Genomic DNA, 27241 nt, shown 5'->3' on the forward strand with positions numbered 1-27241 from the left:
TGGAAAATTTCCAAGTACCAAGTAGATAAATCACTTCTATGTTTGGACATCACCAACTTCAATAAACCAGGAAGTTGGGAGGTGACGGTGAATAACCAGACGATGACCTTCTCACTAAGAGCTGATGGTGAACCTATAAATCTTGAACTCTTACGCACAATTAGACTAGGTGGAAGACACTTCCGGTATAAATATACACTAAGTTCCACCAAATAAATGGTTGGTAGGGTACCAGAAGGGTATTGTGCCAAGATATTACAACCAGATACTTGCATGAGTCAAATGGGAGAACCTGAAATAGGATCACTTGCTAGGGAAATGTGTGTGACGATAAAGAGGTTTACTATCCCTTATGTTCTCCCCGATGATGTATATTTTATATGTGGAAGAAAAGCGTATAAGTGTCTCTCTCCGAGTTCCGAAGGTTTGTGTTATCTGGGAAGAGTACTCCCATAGGTTATGACCCTTACACATGGTGAAATGCTTGGTATTCATAAAAACACACCATCACCATATCTTCACACACAGTATGAACATAGAGACAAAAGAAATATGATACCTGGTGATGTACATAAAGCCACACAATTGATTAGTGAAATAACTGGCTTTCAAGTTTTAGTCGCATTGGATCGCTCGGGGTACACAAAATTTTAGATATATCCAAGATCTTGCTAAATTAATAGATAATATCACCGAGATGTATGATGACACGTTTAGGTATACAGGTAGGGAGTTACAAGCTTATAAGAAAGAATTTGTGCAACATAGGCTAGTGTTAAATTATTTAACAGTTGTCACTGGAGGGTATTGTGTAACTTTGGCCACCCAATTTGGTGTAAAGTGTTGCACATATATTACAAATGATACTAGTGACCCCAAGGAGGTGATAGACTGGAAGATGGATGATATTCTGCAGCTGAAATGGGAATTTCGGAAGAACCATAATGCTTCAGTGGCTGAAGTAGGGGAGAAGGTAGAAGAATGGGTTTCATGGTTGAACCCAGTGAAATGGTTCTCCGGTCTAGGAGAGTGGGTCCAGGAAATAGTAGCTAGCATAGGTAAACTCCTGATCCTCATATTGGTTGTCATCATAGTAATTGGCTTATGTGTCAAATGTGTTCCTACTGTGTTGAAATATGGAAAATGTAAAGATAAGGTAAATCAAAGGAATTAAATTATGATGGTGGTCAGTAGTAACAATGAATACCAAAGTAAATGAAGAACTGCATTACAACCCTGAACTAGAATGTACCATCAGATGATGTATAAATTTAGCCATGCATGAAATGTATTATGAAATGTTATTTTAAACATCTTAAATAATGCAGTCCCTATCCCCTTCAAGACTTCTTTTATAGGTTAGGTGCATCCCCACATCTTTCCCATGATCTCCCAAGATCCGTGGTGTGAGTATAAGGGTACTTTTATGTCCCTCCCAGAGACACATTATTGATGGTTTAAGAACCACCTTGAGCCATCCCATAATATAACTTTAAATAATATGTCATAGTGTAAGCCTAAATTAATTTTTAAAATCAAAGTGTGATAGCGTGTTGTTTGCTATCAAAGGGTGGACTGTGGAACCCGTTAATTGGCTGAGACAGAATCTGTTGTAATTAAAATCTGCACTACGTCATTTTGCAATGGCAACAAGACGCCATTTTAACGAATCCCACAATATCAGTGCATACGGCGATGCTATTATTTAGCGTCGTGCGATTCCCACGCAATAGAACAATGTTAAAAGTCCTCATATAAATACATACATTTACTAAAACATATAATATGAACAACCCTGCAAAACATGTACCACGGTGTACTCCACAAATATGTAGTCGCACAACGCTAACTAGCGTCTTTTCTTAATATCCTTATACTTACACATTGCACACTTACATAGAAAGGTTCCCCAGCATTAAGGTTAATATCCAAGATTATATTCCTTATTAATTATGTAATAAAGCGACTGTATTTATGATCTCAGGTTTAGTATATGATAAACAGACCGTGTTTGGTACCATTCTGAACCACTGTTTATTTGCAGATTTCCGGTTCCATCGGCAAGGAAATCGCAACATGCGTATGGGAATTATGGATCATAGAGAGATAGGCATTGAAATGTACTCTGTTCATGTAATGTAATTAGCCATTTTTAGACTTGTTCTTCGGCGGGAAAACGGACACAAAGAAGCTGTTGAAGGCTGAACTATTACAATACAAACTGACCTATGAACTGCATCATAACAGGAGAACCAGGAAGAAGAACCAATGGGATTATGCCAACTTGTTCTATTGTATTGCCTATCTCTGCAAGGGTTTATATGCAAGCACCCTGAACCTGCTAGTCAGTCATCTTTTCTTTGCTGTTGATGGAGGTTTCATAGGTGATGCCGGGAATCTGGATTCAAAGCGCATGCGTATGTATTCGACTGTACCTAGTGATTGTATAATCTGTTTGCGCTAATTGTATTTAGATCACAGCGTGTAACTATCTGCTTTTTGGTGCATAATATCTTTTTGTGCTTTGGAACCACAATCACAGTCTGGAAAGCAATTATTTCTTGTGCGACTTATATCACTAAATAGTGACATTTATGGTGTATAGATAGGTAGGAATTCATACTGCAGACAGCGCTGATATCACAGACACTATGTAGCTGCCATCCTCTGCTGGTCCCAGCACATCTGCTGCATCACTTCCCTGTGTGGGGCCTCCACAAGGATCCTCTTTCCCACTTATGAAGCAGTTGTCAGGGCTAGTAAAGAAACTATCGAGCCCATGTTGGCAACTCGTCAGCCTCCTTCATCCAAGCTATTATAGATTTAAAGAGCCATATACATCAAATCACTTCTAGAGTTCAATGTACAGAACAGAAGGTGGGAGGTATGTTTCAAGATGTGGCCTCTCCAAATTGGACGATTTGGAGAACCGTTCCCGCAGGAGCAACCTGTGGCTTATAGGGTTGCCGGAATCTATAAGAGGGACTCAGCTGCATGATTTTATTAATTAATACATACCTCGTTGCCAGAACTATTAAAAATCGCTGAAGCTTGCACGTATATGGTGATCGAACAAGAACACAGATTGGGCCCCCAGTGGTCTGATGACTCTCTAAATGCTCGCCTACGGGTTGTAATCTTTCGATGCCTCAATTTCCTCCATAAGAAAGATATGTGGTCGGCCTCTAGAAAGATTCGTGACCTTTGTTGGAATGATTCCTGATTTTTCCTATTTCAGGATTATTCTCCTGAAGTAACACAAGCACATAAATAATTTGCTCCACTATTTTGTTAAAGATAAACAAAAATTTGCTCTTCTGTTCCTGGCAAGGCTACATCTCTTTGACGGGGACTCCTTCAAAGATTTCATGAACGCCGCTGACACTGCTGCCTATTTGGATGAGGACTTGGAGAGGGACATATCGGCAAAAGATTGATCCCCACCTGTTCCAGATTAAATGATGCAAGATCTCTCATAGTCATTCTATACATTTATCTTTGCTTTTGATATTTCAGTTTTTTATGTGATTATGTGCTTATTCACTTATTTGATATCCCATGCTGAAGCCTGCATTGGTGTGACGATTTTCTATATGGTGAGATGTCTTACACGACTATTTAATATTGTGTCACAGTTCTATTAATAGTGAGCTTGATAGGCCAGAAATTTATCAGAGCTCTAATTAATGTTCATGTTGTACGATTTTTGTACTGTATTTCTAAGAAAAGTCACATATATTTTGTATAGGATAGGTTGCTTTTTAGAAACAATCCGTACTCCCACTTTGTTGGGAATGTTATGGTGTTTTTCCATTTTTTTACCATTTTTACCTTTATTACCTGTTAAATTTTTGAGGTCCTAATGACCTCTCCTACAGATTATATTCTACATGTTATCTATGGTAGTGTGGCTACTTGACATCTGATTTCTTGAATGTATTTTCTGTGTCTTACTAAAATATGGGCTCATGGCTAGGCTAACTTCCTATCAAGGTTTTAATACAGTCTAGTTCATGGTGGATAGATTCACTAAAGCTGGCCATTTCATTCCGCTAATGGGTTTTCCCTCAGCTCCAAGCTTGTTTGAGAAGTATGTAAAATAAATGTAAGGCTGCATGGGTTTATTTCTAACCGATGGGTACAGTTTACCTCAAAATTCAGGAGTTTGCTGTATAAATGCTTTAACATCAACCTGAGTTTCTCTTTGTCCTACCATCCCCAGGGGATGGCCCCAAGGATCACTATTGAGTTAAGGCATCACCTGTCCATGTTCCAAAGCTTCTATGCGAGTTTCACCAGAAGTTTCCCGAAAAAAATTTTTTGTGGTGTTCGGTGACCACCCCTAGAAGGGATGATAATGTTGCATTACACCAGAGCCCTGAGCTCACTTACTGGGTCTGGCAGTGCTGGTCTCCACCGGGCTGGCATGTCCCCACAGCAGCTTGGTCTCTGGAGGCACCACCAGCCGCAATGGCATGCAAGTGGCTGGTTCCTTCTACCTCCTTTTTTCCCCCCACTGTGTACTGAAGGCACCCAAAGCTTCTATAGGAGCATTTGCTGACCTGTTTAAAATTAAAAGGTGAATAGCACGCCAAATGTGACATCACATTCGGTGCCAAATTCAAATCACCTCCCTATGAAAGAGAGACTCTGAGCACAGACAAGTGCCAGAGTATTAGATCTCATTCCTAACTCCAGCGTTCCTGCTTCCTAAGCTGTTTACTTATTCTATTAGACTCCGCACCTCTGTTCTGTGTATTAGTCTCTCCACATGTACGACAGGGTAATTTTGATTAGGCTCAGTCTCTGTAATAAGGACTTATAATAAAAGTCCAATTAGACAATTCTACAGCCATGTTATATATGACCTGCCAAGGGGGACATGACAGAGACCTGACATATCATGGGCCGAGTGGAACATACCAAATATCACAGCAATATTCATCCTAGGTGTGACGCCAACTACCTCAACAGCACTGGCTGCATCCTGGTGAGTGACTGCCGGCATCTCATAATACAGGGGTGTGCCTGCCCCATTTTCTGGGTATTCTGAGGCCAGTGGCTGCGTCCTTGTACTCAGCGTCACTAGCCCAGGCAGCATGAAAATACCAACCTAAGGGTTACTCAGATAGCTGTTGCTCACACAGATGATCCCATGCTATGTCTTAGGACACAGCAGCGGATCAGAGAAGCTGACAAGGAGGTGTCTATTTACATAAGATGCCTCCTGTGGTGTTATCATATTTTATCACAGCCTCTATGTACTAAGACACAATGGCTGTAACTTCTGCACCCATTTCTGTATCAGGCTCTATATGCAAAAGCAGCCAGTATTTACCCTGCATGCACTATAAATAAATGTATTTGTACCACTTACATTACAGCATGATTTGACCAGATGAAAAGATACTTTTGTTATTCTGCTTTGTTATCAACTGAGAATCAGCCCCAGCCTGTATATGTCCTCAGTTATGTATATTTCTATGTTTTTACACAGATCCAACACAACCAGGAAACATAACCTTTATCACAGTTGGAGTAAACAACATCACACTATCCTGGGGAGAGCCAGCCAATATGACAGGTGTAATAAAGTCATATAATATAACTTATGGGAATTCTTCCAGCACTTGGACTGTATCAAGTAACACAACAAATATCACCCTTCAGAGCCTGACATCTGGGACTAATTACACCATTACTGTGGTAACAGTCGGAGGCTGCAAGTATCAGAGTTTACCTGTTAGCGCGTCTGTGTACACTAGTAAGTATGTCTCATACCTTTTAGCTACTAGCAGTCAGTTACATAAGCTGTATCATAGATGTGGAAATTAGTTCTCAGAGTAGATGTAAAAGTAATATTAGATGTATGTATATCTCCTTACTGTAACCTCTGTCCTCACTGATCCTGTGTGTTATTTCTCTCATCATAGAACCGATGCCGGTGACATCACTGATAAACACTTCATCTTCCACGGTCTCTGTGTCTCTGTCCTGGAGTAAACCCAATGAGTATCAGGCATCTTACACCTACAGAGTCCAGACAAATGTCACATCATCAGCTACAATGATAAATAATACAATAGTGACAAATGAATCAGCTACAATAATGAGTCTAACACCAGGAGAAACATATACATTCATGGTATATACAAGAGCTGGGGATAATGTCACTGAGTCTGACAATGTGTCAGTAACTACCTGCACATGTGAGTACAATCCTGATCATGAAAACAAGGTCTGGGGATCTGCAGAATGTTGATTCAACATTATCCAGCTGAGAGACATGAACGAGGTGACGGGAACAGAAGAAGTGACTGCTAGGACAGGAGAGAGAGAGAGAGTACAGTGTATGGGGAGTGTGGGGGGACAGTGAGGAGTTGGAGGCCTTTTGCAGTATATAGGGTCACTCTTATGGGAAGTCACATTATATCTTTAAGTTATACCTCACTAAGCGGAATTGGACAGAGGACAAATGGGTCAGTTATTACAGGACAGAGGCCCTGATTCAGAGCCGGACGCTCTAACAGAGCGCTCGCTCTGAATCAGGGCCGGGCTATTTTTTTTTTAACGGCCTCCTGGCCGCTCGCATAGCTGTGGGTGACCACCCACAGTTATAGTGAGCGGCCAGGAAGATGGTCGAGATGGTCAAGACCATCGCGACCCTCGGGCTTGCGACGAGACCCTTGTGGCAGGGTCTCGTTGCCGCATGCCACAGAGAGATTTCTAACAGCCGAAATTTCTCCCACTGACATCACTTGTGATGTCAGTGGGGCCGCCCCCAAACGTAGGCGTTCACATGGGAATGCCTCCGTTTGGGCAGCCACCCCCCGGCCTGCCCACCAAAGGGGGCGTGCTGTCACTCAACATCGACAGCACGCCCCCTTTGGTACGAGACCCGGAGCGACGGAGTGCCCATCGCTATCCGGGTCTCGCGCATGCGCAAGACGGACCCGGCGTCATCGTGCGCATGCGCACTGGCCCACCATTGACCCGGTTGCGAGCGCACAGCGCTTGCGACCGGGTCAGAATCAGGCCCAGAATTCTGTAAGGGAAATATCAGACTCAGTAGTAGAGCCAAAGAAATAGATATAGTAACAGTGTCACTGAATGAGACATGACAAGATATAGGAGTACAGGACAAGACATATGAGGATAAATCACAGCAATGATCACTGTTTATTTATAGGACAGTACAACAATCTTCCAGATAAAACATACAGGTATATAATAAACATAATAACAAATACAGTAATACACTTATAACACATACATAGATATTTGTGAACTAGCAACTACATCTATCACTGATCCAGATACAAATTCCATATGTGAGAGTGAAAATAATAGAAAATTGTGCTTTCTACATTATTATTATTAATAGTATTATTTTTTATATGGTAGTCACCACAAGCTGTACAAGTCTTATGGTTGAATAAGCAGCCATGCTAAATCCCATCTGATTCCACCCCAGGGAATTGCCTTTCCTGAGTCAGCTCTTGGACACCCAACAACTGGTGTTCTTCCCAGAGAAGATACTTTTGCTGCAAGGCTTAGTCAGGTCCAGGGGTGTTTCTAGAGAGGAGGGGCCCCATGTGCAGTCTCAACACGGGCTCCGTCCGGCGGCCGGCAGTACACTGAGGTGTGCGCGGCCAGCGACGGAGTTAGACTCTGGGCACTAGAGTGTGCCCAGTGTCTATAGTGTATGCACCTGGTCACCGGGAAAATGGCCGCTGCGGGCATTTTTCCCTGTACTGCGCAAATGATAATTAAATGGCCGCCACGGCCATTCCTTTTACAGCGCCGGACACCCGGGGCCCATGTTCCCCGCACACGCTGCACCCATTATAGATACGCCCCTGGTCAGGTCCCTCCTAATGCAGAAGTCTGTGTTGGTGCACTTCTGCCTTGGAGTATTGGCAAAAATAAAATCAACCTTGGACGTAGTTTCAGATCAGACACCTTTCAATGAAGAACAAATCGCATCTACACCTGTCATCTCAATGCATCAGCTTCTACTCAAGTGCTCATCATTCATTGCACTATTAGATGTAGAGCGACTATTTTAACGAGTTTACCATTCGCCATTTGGGACTGCCAATCTCAGAGTGTGAGGAGCAGTCATACTTCAATCCAGTTAAATGGGATGGTGGACTGAGACTTCCACTTCTGGTGCCGATGTAGACAGCCGTGTGAGCCCTGACCTCCATATCACCCCTCACGGTCCACACTGGACCTCTTCGACCCACCCAAGTCTCTTTCAGGCTGTCCAGCTTCTCTCCCTGCTGTATTTCCCCTCCTCCATGCCATCTAAAATGCAGAAACTGAAGGCTGACCGACAGCGCAGGCATTCCAGCATGGCCGCGGCTACAGACAGGGCTGATGTCACAAACGCTATGGAGCTGCCTTACTTTGCTGGTCCCAGCACATCTTCTGCTGCATCACTTCCCTCTGGGGTGGGCTCCACAAGGTACCTCTCTCCTACTTATGAAGCAGTTGTCAGGGCTAGTGAAGAAACTATTGAGCCCATGTTTGCAACTCGTCAGGCTCCTTCACCCAAGCTATTACAGATATAAAGGGGCAGATGCATGAATCACTTCTAGAGTTCAATGAATAGAAGGTGGGAGGTATGTTTCAAGATGTGGCCTCTCTTGCATCTCATACAGCCAAGCTCCAAAAGACTCATAATCAAATTTGGTCCAAATTGGATGATTTGGAGAACCGTTCCCGCAGGAACAACCTATGACTTATAGGGTTGCCAGAATCTGTAAGAGGGACTCAGGTGCATGATTTTATTAATACTACGTTGCCAGAACTACTAAACATCTCTGAAGCTTGCACGTATATGGTAATCGACTGAGCACACAGATTTGGCCCCCAGCGGTCTGGTGACTCTGTAGTTGTTCGCCTCCGGGTTGTAATATTTCAATGCCTCAATTTTCTCCATAAGGAAGCTATGTGGTCGGCCTCTAGAAAGATTTGTGACCTCCGTTGGAATGATTCTCGAATTTTCCTATTTCAGGATTATTTTCCTAAAGTAACATGAGCACGTAAAGAATTTGCTCTACTATGCTCTCGTCTTGTTAAAGATGAATGAAAATGTAATTTCCTGTTGCTGACAAGGCTACGTCTCTTTGACGGGGACTCCTTCAAAGATTTCATGAATGCCCCTGACGCTGCTGCCTATTTGGATGAGGAGGCCTTGGAGAGGGACATATCAGCGGAGGATTGATACCCACCTGTACCAGATTAAATGACGCAAGCTCTCTCATAGTCATTCTTTACATTTATCTTTGTCTGCTGATCTTTGTCTGCTGTAGATATTTCAGTTTTTTGTGTGATTATGTGCTTATTCACTTATTTGATATTCATTCTGAAGCCTTCATTGGTGTTATGAATTTCTGTTTGGTGAGACGCCTTACACGACTATATAATATTGTGTGACAGTGTAGCTCCTTGCTATCCGATTTCTCGTATGTATTTTCTATATCTCCCTTAAAGATAGGCTCATGGCTAGGCTAACTTCCTATCAAGGTTTTAATACAGTCTAGTTTGTGGTGGATAGATTCACTAAAGCTGCCCATTTCATTCCGCTAAAGGGTTTACCCTCAGCTCCAAGATTGGTTGAGAAGTATGTAAAATAAATGTAATGCAACATGGGTTTGTTTCTGACCGATGGGTACATTTTACCTCAAAATTCTGGAGTGTGCTGTATAAATTGTGATAGAAGCACTGGTAAAGTGGTCACTGACAGGTACGTTTGTCCTAGGTTTTTGGCCTATGTGTTCTAAAAAACCCCAGGAGAAGTCTGTTTTGTAAACAGACCAGAGCATCGGCTTTTGATAAAAGCCGGTTTGGGTCCTTGGGGTGTGGATGTGAGGAGAGGGAAGGCTCCATCCACATGCCACTCCTGGGTTTGGGCCTTTCAGCCTGGTAGCAGGCTCGTTAGGGCTTTCACCTGGAACTGGCTGATATAAGCTGTGTTCAGTTGTTAGCTGAGTGTCTCACATACCTGGGGAAGTAGGCATGCAGGCTAGCATGTCCAGAGACACTGTTATGACAACCCTGTAAGTACTGTGCACGTGCTATTGTTGACGGTGTGGGCAGTAAGCCCTACCGTCCTGGTAGTGAGGGTACCTACTGTTTAATTATTGCCCAGACGGGCTAGGATTTTTGTTTATGATTTGTTATATTCATTTGGCACAATAAAGACTGGCGCCGACCAGTTTGTACGAGCACCCCAGACTTGTGTCCTGTTTCTACGGCTGCTGTGTGTGTAAAGAGAGAGTATCTACCCCAGGAGAGGGACCCCTATCCTGACTGTGTCACATTTGGTGGAGAATGCGGGCAACACACTGAAATTGCAGCATGGAAAAAATTTCTACGTTTAAAATTTAAAGTGACAGACACTAATATTTTGTGGTGGATATAACATTGAAGTTCATGAAGGTGGCATTCGCAGATGCTTAGAGAAGCCAGAATTTGCTTCCAACCCACACCTAAAAGCAGCATGGAGGACATTGTAAAATCCTTGCTTCAGGCTACGGCCGCTCAGCAGGAAGCTAATAGAGCTCAGCAAGAGTCCGCCCAGGTGCAACTGTTGGCCTTGGAGACAGCCCAGAGGCATCAACAAGTCACCATCGAGGAAACCCGCCAGGCCTTAGCGGAAAACAGCCAGGCCCTAAAGGATGTGGTAAAACACCTAGTAGCCCGGTCGGGAGATGCTCCCACTGGTCCTCCCCCCACCACCTTCTCCATACGCGCCATTCACATCCTACAGAAGATGACTACGGGTGATGATATGGAGGCGTATCTCACCGCGTTTGAGAGAACAGCAGAAAGGGAGAGTTGGCCCCAGGAAAAATGGGCAAGTCTGGTGGCACCTTTCCTGTCTGGAGAGCCGCAAAAGGCCTACTACGACTTGTGCCTAGCTGATGCAAAAGACTATGAAAAACTAAAATGAGAGATCCTAACTCGCCTAGGAGTCACTATATTCATTCGCGTCCAATGAGTCCGCCGCTGGGAGTTCCAAACGGAAAAGCCTCCATGCTCACAGATGCATGACCTCGTCCACCTTACCACAAAATGGCTGGATCCTGAGACGCTAACAGGACCACAGATAGTGGAAAGGGTCGTCATGGACCGGTATCTGCGATTGCTACCTGCAACTCTGCGCAAGTAGGTGAGCCATGCCGACGCTAAGACAGCAGACCAGTTAATTGAATTAGTGGAGCAGTATCTCGCGGCTGAGGAACTGTTGAAAGTGCCCCTCCGAGCCCCAGTGGCGCAACGGCGATCTCCCATGGACTCGGGTAAGACTGTTCCTGGGGAGAAGGGTGCTGGGCGGTGGAATGTACTTAAGACTGTGGGTTTGTAACCTGGAGATAGGCCTGCCAGGCCAGGAAGGTTCCTACCCCGTAAAAGACTAGATAACAATGTAATTCAGTGTTTCCGGTGTAGTGGTTTGGGCCATATTAATGCTAATTGTTCACTTACCTCTGAACTCATGCAATGTGATACTGCTTATGTCAATCGTACTTTGCACAGCTAGCTTGTTCTGCTGGTCGACAGGCAGAGAGAGATAAGCAAATGTGTATGGTCACTATAGAAGGAAACCAAGTGGAGGCTCTGTTAGATTCTGGTAGCCTGGTTACACTTATGAAAGCGGACCTGGTGAACCCCTTAAAGCATAAGGGAAAAACCGTTGGAGTGACCTGCATACATGGGGATACTCAGTATTATGTTACTGCAGAAGTGAACATAGAAACACAATGTGGTTCCGCTATAGTCTCTGTGGGTTTGGTGCATGGGCTGATGTATGATTCAATATTGGAGAGAGACTTTGCTCACTTCTGGAAGTTGTGGGAAAGCCGATTTGTTCCCGAAGTAAACAACCCTGACCCATTTGAGAAGGTTACTGATGCAGTAGAAGGGGGAGTTTCTTCCGAGTCTGTGATGTTCCCTTTTTCTAGCATGGTTGGCGAACTTGAGAGTGATGGTGGCTCACCAGGCGGTGTGCCGCCCACTGAGGGCGGGAGTGTTATTGAGCCCGTGGATCGCCTGCCTGATCTTGAGGTCAGGAGAGAGGTCTTTGCCGTGGAGCAGTTGAATGACCCTACTCTGGTAAAAGGCAGGGAGAATGTAAAAGTAATTGATGGTAAACCCATAGACCCTGATAGTCCATTGTCATATCCTCACATGGCAGTGTGCCAGGATTTTTTGTATCAAGTGACTAAGAAGGGGGAAGACATTGTGAAACAATTAATAGTTCCCAAGACATACAGAAGAACAGTGTTAGACCTAGCTCATGGTCATATAACGGCAGGTCACCTAGGGGTAGAAAAAAACCAGTGAGCGGATCTTGCGGAGGTTTTGGTCCGGGGTCCATAAAGAGGTGTCTGACTATTGTGCGTCCTGTCCTGAATGTCAATATCATTCTCCGAGGCCGCATTTTAAAAGTCCACTTGTCCCGTTGCCTATTATTGAGGTTCCCTTTGAAATAATAGCTATGGACTTGGTTGGACCATTAATGAAGTCTGCCCGGGGCCATCAATATATTCTAGTGACAATGGATTACGCTACCCGGTACCCAGAAGCGATACCATTGCGCAATACATCAACAAAGACCATTGCTAGGGAATTAGTCCATGTCTTTAGCAGGTTGGGAATACCTAAGGAAATCCTGACTGACCAAGGTTCCCCATTTATGTCAGAAATCATGAAAGAGCTATGCCGCCTGTTTAAAATTGAAGAGTTAAGAACTTCGGTCTATCACCCCCAAACCAATGGGTTAGTAAGAGGTTTAACAAGACTTTAAAACACATGCTAAGAAAAGTAGTGAACAAAGACGGTAGAGATTGGGACTACTTATTGCCTTATTTGTTGTTGGCCAGAAGAGAGGTTCCCCAATCATCCACCGGGTTTTCACCTTCGATCTGTTGTATGGGCGACAGCCCAGGGGGTTACTAGACATTGCCAAAGAGATGTGGGAGGGGCAGTCCAGTCCGGATAAAACTGTCATTGAGTATGTTTCCCAAATGCAAGAAAGAATTGCTGCTGTGGTGCCGATAGTGAGAGAGCACTTGGAGCAGGCCCAACAGGCACAGCAGAGGGTGTACAACCGCAATGCTCAGTTACGTGTCTTTGCTCCTGGGGACAGAGTGTTGGTATTGGTTCCCACAGTAGAAAGTAAACTTTTGGCTAAGTGGCAAGGACCCTTTGAAATTCTAGAAAAAGTGGGAGAAGTTAATTACAAAGTTTACCAGCCTGGGAAAAGAAAGCCAGAACAGATATACTATGTAAATCTTTTAAAACCCTGTAAGGATAGAGCAGCTCTGTCAGCCGTCCGAGCCCCTCCAGTAAACCCAGGGCCCTTGGTTCCCGAAGTGACAGTGGCAAAAACCCTGTCAGCAGTTCAACAGCAGGAAGTTAAGGAATTCCTTATCAGATATAGGGTCTTGTTTTCAGACATGCCCGGGAAAACCACGGTCATTAAACATGACATAATCACTGACCTAGGGGTTAAGGTTAACCTAAAACCCTATAGGTTTCCAGAAGCCCAAAGGGAGTCAGTATCTAAAGAAATTAAAAAAATGTTAGAATTAGGTATAATTGAAGAATCGCATAGTGAGTGGTCAAGCCCCATTGTGCTTATTCCAAAGCCCGACGGGAGTGTGCGTTTCTGCATTGACTTCCGGAAATTGAAAAGTGTGTCAAAATTCAACGCCTACCCAATGCCTAGGGTGGATGAAGTAATTGAAAGGCTAGGAACAGCCAGATATTTAAACACTCTTGACTTAACCAAAGGGTATTGGCAAGTCCCGTTAACTGAGAATGCCAAAGAAAAGACAGCTTTTTCAGTGCCAGAAGGGTTGTTTCAATACAAGATGTTGCCCTTTGGGTTACATGGGACACCTGCGACCTTTCAAAGAATGATGATAGGATTCTAAGGCCCCATAGGCAGTATGCTGCTGCTTATCTAGACGATGTGGTCATTCATAGTCCTGATTGGCAGTCTCACTTGCCTAGAGTACAAGCAGTGTTGGACTCCATTTATAAGGGCGGTTTGACAGCCAACCCAAAAAAGTGTTGTCTATGGATGGAAGAAGTAAAGTATCTTGGATACACCATTGACAGAGGTTTGATAAAGCCACAGCTTAATAAAATTGAGGCCATACAAAACTGGCCAAAACTCCTGAATAAGAAGCAGGTAAGAGCTTTTGTAGGGATTACTGGGTATTATAGGAGGTTTATACCCAATTTTGCCACCATTGCAGTCCCTCTGACTGACCTTACCAGGGCAAACATAAAGTCATGGTGGAATGGAGTCCTGAAGCAGAGAAGGCTTTTCAGGCGTTAAAAACAGCGTTGTATACCCAACCTGTTCTGGTGACTCCTGATTTTGACAGGGAGTTTGTGGTGCAAACTGATGCATCATAAGTAGGCATAGGAGCGGTCCTATCCCAGATCAAGGACGGTGAGGAACACCCTATTCTTTACCTAAGTAGGAAATTAAATGTACATGAAAGAAACTATGCTACAGTTTAGAAGGAAGCGTTGGCTATAAAATGGGCCTTAGAAACTCTCCGGTACTATTTGGTGGGAAGAAAATTCAGGCTGATCACTGACCATGCCCCTTTGAAATGGATGTCAAAGAGAGAAATGGGAGAATAACAAAGTGGTTCTTGGCATTGCAAAACTTTAAGTTTTCAGTAGAACACCGGCCAGGAAGCCAGCTGGCCAATGCAGATGCTTTATCGCATGTGCATTGCTTTGGGGTTTCAGTTGTTCCGCCCCACAGGTCAAAACAAAGGGGGGGGGATATGTGATAGAAGCACTGGTAAAGTGGTCAATGGCAGTTACGTTTGTCCTAGGTTTTTGGCCTATGTGTTCTAAAAAACCCCAGGAGAAGTCTGTTTTGTAAACAGACCAGAGTATCGGCTTTTGATAAAAGCCGGTTTAGGTCCTGGGGGTGTGGATGTGAGGAGGAGGGCTCCATCCACAGGCCATTCCAGGGTTTGGGCCTTTCAGCCTGGTAGAAGTCTCGTTAGGACTTTCACCTGGAACTGGCTGATATAAGCTGTGTTCAGTTGTAGCTGAGTGTCTCACACCTGGGGAAGTAGGCATGCAGGCTAGCATGTCCATAGACACTGTTATGACAACCCTGTAATTACTGTGCATGTGCTATTGTTGACGGTGTGGGCAGTAGGCCCTACCGTCCTGGTAGAAAGGGTACCTACTGTTTAGTTATTGCCCACATGGGCTAGGATTTTTGTTTATGATTTGTTATATCCATTTGGCACAATAAAGACTGGCGCCGACCAGTATGTACAATAACCCTAGACTTGTGTCCTGTTTCTATGGCTGCTGTGTGTGTAAAGAGGGAGTCTATCTACCCCAGGAGAGGGACCCCTATCCCGACTGTGTCACAAAATGCTTTAACATCATCCTGAGTTTCTCTTTGGCTTACCACCCCCAGAGCAGTGGTAAAATGGAATGAGTAAATCAGTATCTGGAGAAACTCAATAGAATTTACATTTCCACCAAACCAAGATGAATGGTCTCCTTGCTACCATGGACTGTCAGTCAGTATCTCTACCAGCCATTCATGGTACTGTGAAACGTTTTTTCTACTGCAGGGTCCATAGGGCTCCACAGGAGACCTTGGGGTATAGGTTGATGATGTCAGTCGTCGAGCACCTCAATAGTTAAATTTGTGTTCCCAGGAAGCACCGGGTACCTCTCCTATACCCCGCCCCCATGCCAAGGCACTTCAGTTTCGTAGGTGCTCGGAACGGAGTCGGGTCACTTGAAGGGGGGCTGCATGTACAGCCCCTGAAAATAGTTTTTTTCTTCAGAGTGGTCAGCATGGGTTGTCTGGAGGATGCCCATGCTGCCACTCTGACACCCCGCCAGCGCCGAGACGCTGGCATGGCGCCAGGTATCGCGGCAGCTGTCGGGGTTTTGGCTAGCAAAAGCCCCCAGATGCGTGGCCGGACAGCACGGAGGACGTTTCAGGTAAGCAGCGGGCGTCCGCAGCGGGCGTCCACTGATACACAGTTCATTTTACTGCCCAGGGTGGGGGTCCCTGGGAAGGGCTGCGCGTGTCAACAGGCACATCACCTGCTCTGACACTAGACCACAAGGGAAAGGGGGCCACAGCATTGTGGTATCCCTGGGGTTAACAGCATGCCAGGGGAGCGGGCCTTCCCTGTAAGGCACAGCCGGCCCCTCCCCACTACTCTGCGCGCCTTTCCACAGCGGCCTGGCGTTTGCAGACAGCTCTCCTCAGGCACGCCCCCTATGAGTTCTCCAGCTGCCATTTTATGTGGTAAAAACGCTGGTCTCACTGGGAGCTGTGGAGCCTGGGTCCCCCTGCATGTAGCATAGTTTCTCTTCATGTACATTTAATTTCTTACATGGGTAGGTCAGTGTATGTAGCACTATTCCTACTAGACACAAGGATTTGACACATACATTCATCATGTCTGGCAGTGATTCTGGACAAGCTGATATTCCCTGCAGTCCTGCAACAGGTGTTTGGCTGGAATAAAGGAGGGAGAGATTATTGTGGGAGGATTGTGTACCCTGTGTACCAGAAATGCAGGACTACCTGCTGGGCACAGCTCTTCTCAAGAGCCGCCCTGGGCTTGTTTTGCACAAGCACTAACTACCCTGATGGGTCGGCTTGCTGCACCTCGAGTGGCCCCACAATTGGGGTACACTCCACAGGTAGCTATGCCATCTACGTCACAGGGAATTCCCGACAGTTGGTTGTGGCTCATAATATGCCTTTACAACCTTCTCCCTACCAGGCGTCACCTGAACCTGTATGGGTTATACTCTCTCCAATACGGTGCAAAACCTGACGGAGGTGTTACAGGGGGAATCCTTCCAGCGTACCGCTAGGAAGGAGGTACTGTCATCCCAGTCCACTTACTATCATGATGACGTGTCGACTAATGATGGGGAAGGACTTATCTGATACAGAGCCCCCTCAAAAAGAGGTGGAGCCAAAGTCCAAAATTTATGTACATGGCCTCATTCGGGCAGTCCGTGTGGCAATGGATATTGTGGACGAGGATACCCCAGCAGCCAAATCCAAGCATGCTTTCTTTAAGGAAAATAGACAATAGATGAAAAAAACAAAAGCGCTAATACCTATTTAAAGATCGTATTAATTACTACATTCAAAATGAACCCAATGAAAAGCCAGCCCTCTACAGTGGGGAAAACTGGAAACTCCCCAAAAAAGCAGTGACCAATGTGAAAAGAATTAGTGGGCGCTAATCAGGGTACAGTTAAAAAAGGTATTTAATAAGGGGCAAGAGGAGTACCTCCAAGGGATAAAAACACATATGGAAATACATAAATGATAAATATTCAAAACATATAAATACAACAATTGAAAAAAATAAAATGAAAATAAAAATAAAAAATACAGAATAACCAATAACATAAACCCTAAGAAATGAAAAATAATAAATAATGAAATTATTATGAAATGATATGATAAATACACAGTGTATGCATACACAATAATGATAAAACAGCATGCACCACTCCTCGTATGGTGCTGCACATAGAACTACATAAATGTATTAAACCACAGAGCAATTGCTGTTTGATAAACACAGATGTAGCAATGTTGAATCGATTAGGATACTAAGATCACTTAGCAAGAGAGATACATGTCCTTCAAAAAGCTGTATACATTTGTATCTGAAGTAATTCCTGCTAAAAAATGTTCCCAAAAGAGAAAATTCTCTGAAGCAAGATATAGATGGATCGTAGCTCATACGTGTATAACAATCCCAGTTAGAGCTATAGATGAATCCAAACCGAATATTTGGTAATTAGAGGCTGTGGATATGCAGCATGGGTTGTCAGACGGGAGAGAGTTAATCACATGCATGTGTGTTTGTAAAATGTCCCGATCAGTTTTTGTGCCCTGAATGTGTCCCTTTTATTCAGACCAAGTGCTGCATGGTCAGCAAGCCGGCAGCAGTGTTTTACCAGTATGATGGTCAAATCAGCAGGGACCCACGATCAGGGGAACAGCAGCCCATGTACTCAATGTCTCTCCACAGCGGTTTGTCTGAGGAAACCGCTGATGGGCGTATAGGCGGAGAAACGCGTTACACGAGTGCCCGCTGTGGACAGACATTGGATTCATCTATAGCTCTAACTGGGATTGTTATACACGTATGAGCTACGATCCATCTATATCTTGCTTCAGAGAATTTTCTCTTTTGGGAACATTTTTTAGCAGGAATTACTTCAGATACAAATGTATACAGCTTTTTGAAGGACATGTATCTCTCTTGCTAAGTGATCTTAGTATCCTAATCGATTCAACATTGCTACATCTGTGTTTATCAAACAGCAATTGCTCTGTGGTTTAATACATTTATGTAGTTCTATGTGCAGCACCATACGAGGAGTGGTGCATGCTGTTTTATCATTATTGTGTATGCATACACTGTGTATTTATCATATCATTTCATAATAATTTCATTATTTATTATTTTTTATTTTTTAGGGTTTATGTTATTGGTTATTCTGTATTTTTAATTTTTATTTTTTATTTTTATTTTATTTTTATTTTTTCTCAATTGTTGTATTTATATGTTTTGAATATTATCATTTATGTATTTCCATATGTGTTTTTATCCCTTGGAGGTACTCCTATTGCCCCTTATTAAATACCTTTTTTAACTGTACCCTGATTAGTGCCCACTATTTCTTTTCACATTGGTCATTTCTTTAAGGAAGTTAAAAGCTCAGCGACAGTTTTCCTCTGTCGGATCAGCTAGTTGAGCATCTGGAGGAAGCCTGGAAAACTCCAAGCAGGAGATTTCAACTACAGACATGGTTGGAGGCCACTTATCCATTTAAGGAAAGGTATTTATTTAAATGGGAAACTTCTCCTCAGGTGGATTCTCATATTGTGCGCCTTGTCAAAAGTGTGACACTTCCTATGCCGTCCATGTCATCATTAAAGGATGTTACGGACAGAAAAGTGGAGGTATGCCTAAAGTCTATTTATTCCCTCTCGGGGGGGGGGGTCGCTAGACCAGCTATGGCTATATGCTGGGTGGCCAGGGCCATGGAACTTTGGGCTAATGTCTTGGAAGCGTCCTTACCTGTAGAGGCTACCAGTGAACAAATTGAACTGGTAGGATTCCTCAGAGACTTGGCTGCATATGTGAATGAAGCTGCTTTGGATGTTAGTCTGACATCTCGCATTTCATCGGCTGTTTTTTTACCGTGTGATCCACTATACCTACCTAGCATTATTCCCGGGATCCATCTTTCGCTGTAGGATTGTTTGTTACACATAGGGTATGTCCATTATGTGTTTTTAAATGTTTTTTCAATAAACCTATTGAATATTAGCTATTCTTTGTGACTGTCTGGTCCCTTTATTTTTTGGGCCCTGTGTACGCTATCCATGTGAGAAATCTGTGGATTTGTGATTGGGAAAGAGGACCATAAAAGAAACTGCTATGTACCTGTATCATACTTTATTCATGTAAGCTTACATGTAAGCACCATTTGTTCATATCACGGTGGGGGTGAATCTGAATGGACATTTTGGATATTTTCTCAAGATCTACTTCTATTCTGGATTGGGACTATTATCACCTCTCCATCCGTTTCTGACACCTGAGGTGTACAATATTTATGGCATGAACTGTATGATAAAAGAGCGTTTTCTCTTTTTCAATGTTTTTTCATATGGACTTATTGAAATACGTTTGGAGTCTGTGAAAAAGGTTCACTTTCTGGAACATCTCATAAACGCGGACTTGTAAGATAATTTCTTTATATGTTTATGATTGTATCTGTAAGTTGGTGACTTATATTTTGATCTTTTTCTGCTGCTATATGAGGTAGCACCAAAGGTTGTGAAGGTCTTTTCTGTTTTGGTCTACCCTTTAATGTCCAGGTCTTATTTGGACCACATTTGGACAAAATCGTGGACACTTTGGCTGCCGCCAAGTCGGCCTACTTACCCTCGCCCCCAATGCCGTCAGGATCAGGAACTCAGTCCTTTCGGACTTTCCTTTCTCAGAGTAAGGCCAAGGTTCAGTCCTTTCCCAGACCGTCAGGAACAAAGAAGGTCACAAAGCCCAAGAAACAGGATTGGAGTGCCAGGCACCCTGCTGCCAAGCCCTACGCTAAACCCGCAGCCTGATGGGGCCGGCCTCTCCTTGGGGGACCCCAAGGTGGGAGGCCGACTTCTTCAGTTCGCCCAGTGTCATACCACAACAGACATTTGGGTAAGGGAAGTGGTCTCTCAAGGGTACGCCCTTTCCTTCCAGAACAGACCTCATCAATTTTTTCCTACGGGACTTCAGAGGGATCAGGAAAAGGCATTGGAACTGCAGAAGGTTATACAATCTATGCTCCTGCAGGGAGTTATAGTTCGGTACCTACTCTCCAGAGGGGAGTGGGGTATTATTCCACCCTCGTTTTGGTTCCAAAACCAAATGGTACATACATGCCTATCCTAAACCTCAAGTCCCTGAACAAGTTTCTCCGAGTGCCTCGGTTCAAAATGGAAACCCTGCAGTCGATTATACTGGTTATTGAACCTGGGGATTTTATGGTGTCTCTGGACATTCAGGATGCATACCTGCATGTCCCGATAGCTTCAGCTCACCAGAGGGACCTCATGTTCGCGGTGTTACAACAACACTTCCAGTTTCAGGCCTTGCTGTTCAGACTGTCTACGGCACCCAGGGTATTCACCAATCACCAAACTTATGGCAGTAATGGATCTGCCTGTTGCCCTACCTGGACGACCTGCTGTTGTTAGCCAGGTCTCCAGATTTGCTTATTCAGCATCTATAGCTGACAATAACAGTGCTACAAAGCCACGGTTGGTTGATCAACTGGAAGAAGTCCTCGATGACGCCCTCACAGAGGATGCTACATTTTGGGTCATTGTTGGATTCTCAACAACAGAGGATTTTCTTAACCAGGGACAAGATAATCACACTACAGCAGCGGGTTCGCAGCTGCTTACACAGTTGCCGGGTGTCAATTCACTCGGCAATGCAATTACTGGGATCCATGTTGTCGACATTCGACATGGTGGAGTATGGCCAGTTTCATTCCTGGCCTCTACAGACACTGATCCTTTCCAGATGGGACGGATCTCCACATCGGATATGAACCCAGACATTGGTGTCTCCGGAGGTACGTCTGTCTCTGACTAGGTGGCTACACACAGGTCACCTCACCAAAGGCCGCCCTTTTTGGATCCCGGAATGGGTCCTGTTGACAACAGACGCCTGTCCCCGGGGTTGGGGTGCAGTGACAGGTTCACACCTCTTCCAAGGAAGGTGGACAATAGAGGAGTCCGTGCTTCCAATAAACATATTGGAACTCAGGGCATTTCTAAGGGCTTTTCAGCAAGCAAGGCTCATACTTCACAGAAAACCCGTACAAGTCCAGTCAGACAATGCCACCACAGTGGCCTACATAAACCGCCAAGGAGGCACTTGAAGTCAGGCGGCACTAAGGGAAGTGTCCCGCATTCTGACCTGGGTGGAGGAAAATATCCCAGCCATATCGGTGGTGTTTATCCCGGGAGTCCTGAACTGGGAAGTGGGCTTCCTAAGCCGTCACGGCGTACATCCAGGGGAATGGTCACTTCACCAGGAAGTATTTCAGCTTCTGGTGGACAAATGGGGCCTTCCCGAAGTAGATCTGATGGCATCTCGGCACAATCACAAGTTGCCAAGGTACGGCTCAAGGACACGAGACGTGGGGCTCTGTTGGTAGACGCTCTGGCGGTCAGATGGACCTTCCAGTTCGTGTACCTGTTCCCTCCGTTCTCCCTTCTGCCTCGGGTGATTCGGAAGTTCAAGCAGGAAGGAGGTACGCTGCTGCTGGTGGCTCCAGCGTGGCCCAGACGTCAGTGGTACGCAGATCTTCAGGGTCTATCCATAGACACTCCGATGCTGTTGCCTCAACGTCCGGACCTGTTGTCCCAAGGTCCTTGCCTCTACCCAGACCTCAGTCATCTGTCTTTGATGGCGTGGCTCTTGAGACTGCCCTCTTGAGTTCCAGGTGTTTTTCCAGCTCGGTGGTAAAACATGCTCAGAGCTCGCAAGCCTACTTCTGCGAGAATTTATCACAGAGTGTGGCACACATTCTTTGAATGGTGTCGACCCAGAGGTTATAATCCTCAGACATTTGGATTATCCAGGATTTTAGCATTTCTACAGGTAGGCTTAGATCACGGTATTCGCCTTGCTTTTCTGAAGGTGCAGGTTTCTGCCCTGTCAGTACTGTTCCACCATAGGATTGCTACCCTTCCGGATGGACAAACCTTTATGCAAGGGGTGCTTGGCATCCAACCTCCTTTTATCCCACCATTTGCAATGTGGGATTTGACTGTGGTCCTTAGGGCTCTACAAGGACCGCTATTTGAACCACTGGGCTCTGTGGATTTAAAATGGCTTACTATTAAAACTGTGTTTCTTCTGGCCATTGCTTCGGCCAGAAGAGTATCAGATTTAGGGGCTTTCATGTCGTCCTCCCTTTCTGATTTTTCATAGGGACAGGGCGGTTCTTCGTACTCGCCCTATTTTCCTGTTTAAGGTGGTATCCAGCTTCTACATTAATGAGGAAATTGTAGCACCAGCCTTTAACTCCCCAGACCTCTCAGCTGGTGAGGCCTCTTTGAATGTGGTACGGGCTTTAAAGACCTATGTGGACCGTACCAACTTATTTCGGAAGTCGGACTCATTGTTTGTCCTTTTTGGTTTCCGAAAGAAAGATTGGCTGCCACGAAGCAGACGTTGGCAGGCTGGATTTGCCTGGCAATATCAAAGGCTCACATTCATGAGGGCCTTCCTGTTCCGTCCTCTGTCAAAGCTCACTCTACTCGGTCTGTGGGTCCCTCGTGGGCAGCTCGTCGTGGTGCCTCAGCTGTGTAAGGCAGCCACTTCGTCTACTGTCCATACATTCCTAAGGTATTATGCATTCAATACCTTTGCCTCTGAGGATGCCTCCTTCGGGCAGTGGATTCTCCTCTCTGCACAGGAGTGTCCCCACCCTTAAGGAGACTGCTTTGGGACATCCTCAAGTGCTCCTGTGGAGCCCTATGGACCCTGCAGTAGAAAATAAGAGATATGGTAAGACCTTACCTTTGTTATCTCTATTTCTACGAAGTCCAAAGGGATCCACAGGACTCCCACCCTGTCCTAAGGCGAGCTCAGGGAGGACAGAAACCTCCCGTGTAGCAGAAGGGCAAAAGCTGCAGATGGGCTAGGTTCTGGTCACCGGTTTTTCCGTCTCCTTCTGTATGTGAGAATGTGATACTTGTGTGTTCCAGAAGTTCTTTCTTCTCCTCCTCCGACCATTGGCTTGTTACGAAACTGAGGTGCCTTGGCATGGGGGCGGGGTATAGGAGAGGGACCCGGTGCATCCTGGGAGCACAAATTTAACTATTGAGGTGCTCGACGACTGACGTCATTAGCCTATAGCCCAAAGTCTCCTGTGGAGCCCTATGGACTTCGTAGAAATAGAGATAACAAAGGTAAGGTCTTACCATATCTCTTATTATATGGAATGAAGTAAAATTTTATTTAAATAAAGACTCTGCTAGGTACAAGTTCTTCTCTGACAGGAAGAGGAGGAAAGCTCTGCTACTAAAACCCAGTGATAAGGTTTGGCTTTTAACTCTACACCTGCAATTAAAAGTGCACAGTGAAACTGCGAATGGCTCATTAAATCAGTTGTGGTTACTCGTTCCAAGATATATAGATCCTTTCCAAGTTCTTCAGATAAATAACTCAGTGACTTTTTGATTGAAACTTCCAGATACACTCAGAATACTTAATGTATTCTATGTCTCTCTCCTCAAACATTTGGTTATTAACCGATATTCCGAGCCTTGCAACCCACCTTCCTCCATATCAGCTGATCATCAAGAGGAGTATGAGCTAAAGTAGATCTTGGATTCCAGAATTTCTTAAAGATCTGTCCAATATCTGGTTGATTGAAAGAGGGTTGCCCCAAGGAGCACTGTTGAGTTAAGGCATCACCTGTCCATGCTCCAAAGCTTCTATGCGAGTTTCACCAGAAGTTTCCCAAAAAAAACATTTTTGGGGTGTTCGGTGACCACCTTTCGAAGGGATGGTAATGTTGCATTGCACCGGAGCCCAGAGCTCACTTACTGGGTCTAGCAGCGCTGGTCTCCACTGGGCTGGCATGTCCCCACAGCAGCTTGGTCTTTGGAGGCGCCACCAGCCGCAATGACACGCAATGACATTCTACCTCCTTTTTTCCCCCACTGTGTAGTGAAGGCAGCCAAGGGTTCCATAGGAGCATGTGCTGACCTGTTTAAAATTTAAAGGTGAAAAGCACGCCAAATGTGACATCACATTCGGAGCAAATTCAAATCACCTCCCTATGAAAGGGAAACTCTGAGCACAGACAAGTGCCAGAGTATTAGATCTCATTCCTAGCTCCAGCGTTCCTGCCTCCTAAGCTGTTTACCTATTCTATTAGACTGTGCACCTCTGTTCTGGGTATTAGTCTCTCCACATGTACCAGTCACCATCCACACTATGTATCCTTCAGTACGTGACAGGGCAATTTTGATTTGGCTCAGTCTCTGTTGTGAGGACGGATAATAAAAGTCCAATTAGACAATTCCACAACCATGTTACATATGACCTGCCAAGGGGGACATGACAGAGACCTGACACATCATGGGCTGAGTGGAACATACCAAATATCACAGCAATATTCATCCTAGGTGTGACACCAACTACCTCAGCAGCACAGGCTGCATCCTGGTGAGTGATTGCCGGCATCTCATAATACAGGGCTGTGTCTGTCCCATTTTCTGGGCATTCTGAGGCCAGTGGCTGCGTCCTTGTACTCAGCGTCACTAGCCCAGGCAGCATGAAAATACCGACCTGAGGGTTACTCAGATAGCTGATGGTCACACAGATGATCTCATTCTATGTCTTAGGACACAGCAGAGGATCAGAGAAGCTGACAAGGAGGTGGCTATTTACACAAGATGCCTCCTGTGGTGTTATCATATTTTATCACAGCCTCTTGTGTACTAAGACGCAATGTCTGTAACTACTGCACCCATCTCTGGCCCTGATTCAGAGCCGGACGCTCTGACAGTGCGCTTGCTCTGAATCAGGGCCGTCCCTTCTCCTTTTTGGAGCCGCCTCCTGGCCGCTCGCATAGCTGTTAGTAACCACCCACAGCTATAGCGAGCGGCCAAAATGATGGTCGCGATGGTCAAGATCATCGCGACCATCATGCTTGTGACAAGACCCTGCGGTGGGGTCTCGTTGCCGCAAGCCCTGGAGTACTTTTGGCTCTAACAGAGCCGAAAGCACTACCACTGACATCACTTGTGATGCCAGTGGGGCCAGCCCCAGATGGTAGGCGTTCCCATGGGAACACCTCCGACTGGGCAGCCACACCCACGGCACGCCCACCAAAGAGGGCGTGCTGTCAATCACCATCGACAGCACGCCCCCTTTGGTCCGAGACCCATAACGACTGCTTGGCCGTCATTATTCGGGTCTCGCGCATGCGCAAGACGGAGCCGCCTCCGTCGTCCGCATGTGCACTTGGGCAACATCGACACGCTAGCGAGCGCTCAGCGCTTGCGAGCGGGTCTGAATCAGGCTCTCTGTATCAGGCTCTATAAGCAAAAGCAGCCAGTATTTACCCTGCATGCAATATAAATAAATGTATTTGTACCACTTACATTACAGCATGATTTGTCCAGGTGAAAAGATACTTTTGTTATTCTGCTTTGCTACCAACTGAGAATCAGCCCCAGCCTGTATATGTCCTCACTTATGTGTATTTCTATGTTTTTACACAGATCCAACACAACCAGGAAACATAACCTCTATCACAGTTGGAGTAAACAGCATCACACTATCTTGGGGAGAGCCAGTCACTATGACAGGTGTAATAAAGTCATATAATATAACTTATGGGAATTCTCCTAGCACTTGGACTGTAACAAGTAACACAACAAATATCACCCTTCAGAGCCTGACATCTGGGACTAATTACACCATTACTGTGGTAACAGTCGGAGGCTGCAAGTATCAGAGTTTACCTGTTAGTGCATCTGTGTACACTAGTAAGTATTTCTCATACCTTTTAGCTACTAGCAGTCAGTTACATCAGCTGTATCATAGTTGTGGAAATTAGTTCTCAGAGTAGATGTAAAAGTAATATTAGATGTATATATATCTCCTTACTGTAACCTCTGTCCTCACTGATCCTGTGTGTTATTTCTCTCATCATAGAACCGATGCCGGTGACATCACTGATAAACACTTCATCTTCCACGGTCTCTGTGTCTCTGTCCTGGAGTAAACCCAATGAGTATCAGGCATCTTACACCTACAGAGTCCAGACAAATGTCACATCATCAGCTACAATGATAAATAATACAATAGTGACAAATGTATCAGCTACAATAATGAGTCTAACACCAGGACAAACATATACACTCATGGTATATACAAGAGCTGGTGATAATGTCACTGAGTCTAACCCTGTGTCAGTAACTACCTGCACATGTGAGTACAATCCTGATCATGAAAACAAGGTCTGGGGATCTGCAGAATGTTGATCCAACATTAAGAAACAAATTAGTTTTTGAGGTGATCCAGCTGAGAGAGATGAACAAGGTGACAGGAACAGAAGAAGTGACTGCTAGGACAGGAGAGAGAGAGAATACAGGGTATGGGGGGAGTGTGGAGACACAGAGAGGAGTGACTGCTAGGACAGGAGAGAGAGAGAGAATACAGGGTATGGGTAGTGTGGGGGATACAGAGAGGAGTGACTGCTAGGACAGGAGAGAGAGAGAATACAGGGTATGGGGAGTGTGGGGACACAGAGAGGAGTGACTGCTAGGACAGGAGAGAGAGAGAATACAGGGTATGGGGAGTATGGGGACACACAGAGGAGTGACTGCTAGGACAGGAGAGAGAGAGAATACAGGGTATGGGGAGTGTGGGGACACAGAGGAGTGACTGCTAGGACAGGAGAGAGAGAATACAGGGTATGGGGAGTGTGGGGACACAGAGAGGAGTGACTGCTAGGACAGGAGAGAGAATACATGGTATGGGGAGTGTGGGGACACACAGAGGAGTGACTGCTAGGACAGGAGAGAGAGAGAATACAGGGTATGGGGAGTGTGGGGACACAAAGAGGAGTGACTGCT

The 27241-nt window shown here is 45.1% G+C and overlaps 1 protein-coding gene across 1 annotated transcript in view; it reads left to right on the top strand.

The window, feature by feature from the left end:
- Nucleotides 1-27241, top strand: part of LOC148539147 (fibronectin-like) — a 182425-nt gene that overhangs the window by 105980 nt on the left and 49204 nt on the right. Inside the window, 3 exon segments of the mRNA XM_088451819.1 lie at nucleotides 5498-5764; nucleotides 5934-6209; nucleotides 26319-26594. Coding sequence (XP_088307945.1) covers nucleotides 5498-5764; nucleotides 5934-6209; nucleotides 26319-26594 — 819 coding nt within the window.

Source organism: Taudactylus pleione, unplaced genomic scaffold, assembly GCF_031769625.1.
Source record: "Taudactylus pleione unplaced genomic scaffold, aTauple2 ptg000027l, whole genome shotgun sequence".
Taxonomy (NCBI): Eukaryota; Metazoa; Chordata; class Amphibia; order Anura; family Myobatrachidae; genus Taudactylus; species Taudactylus pleione.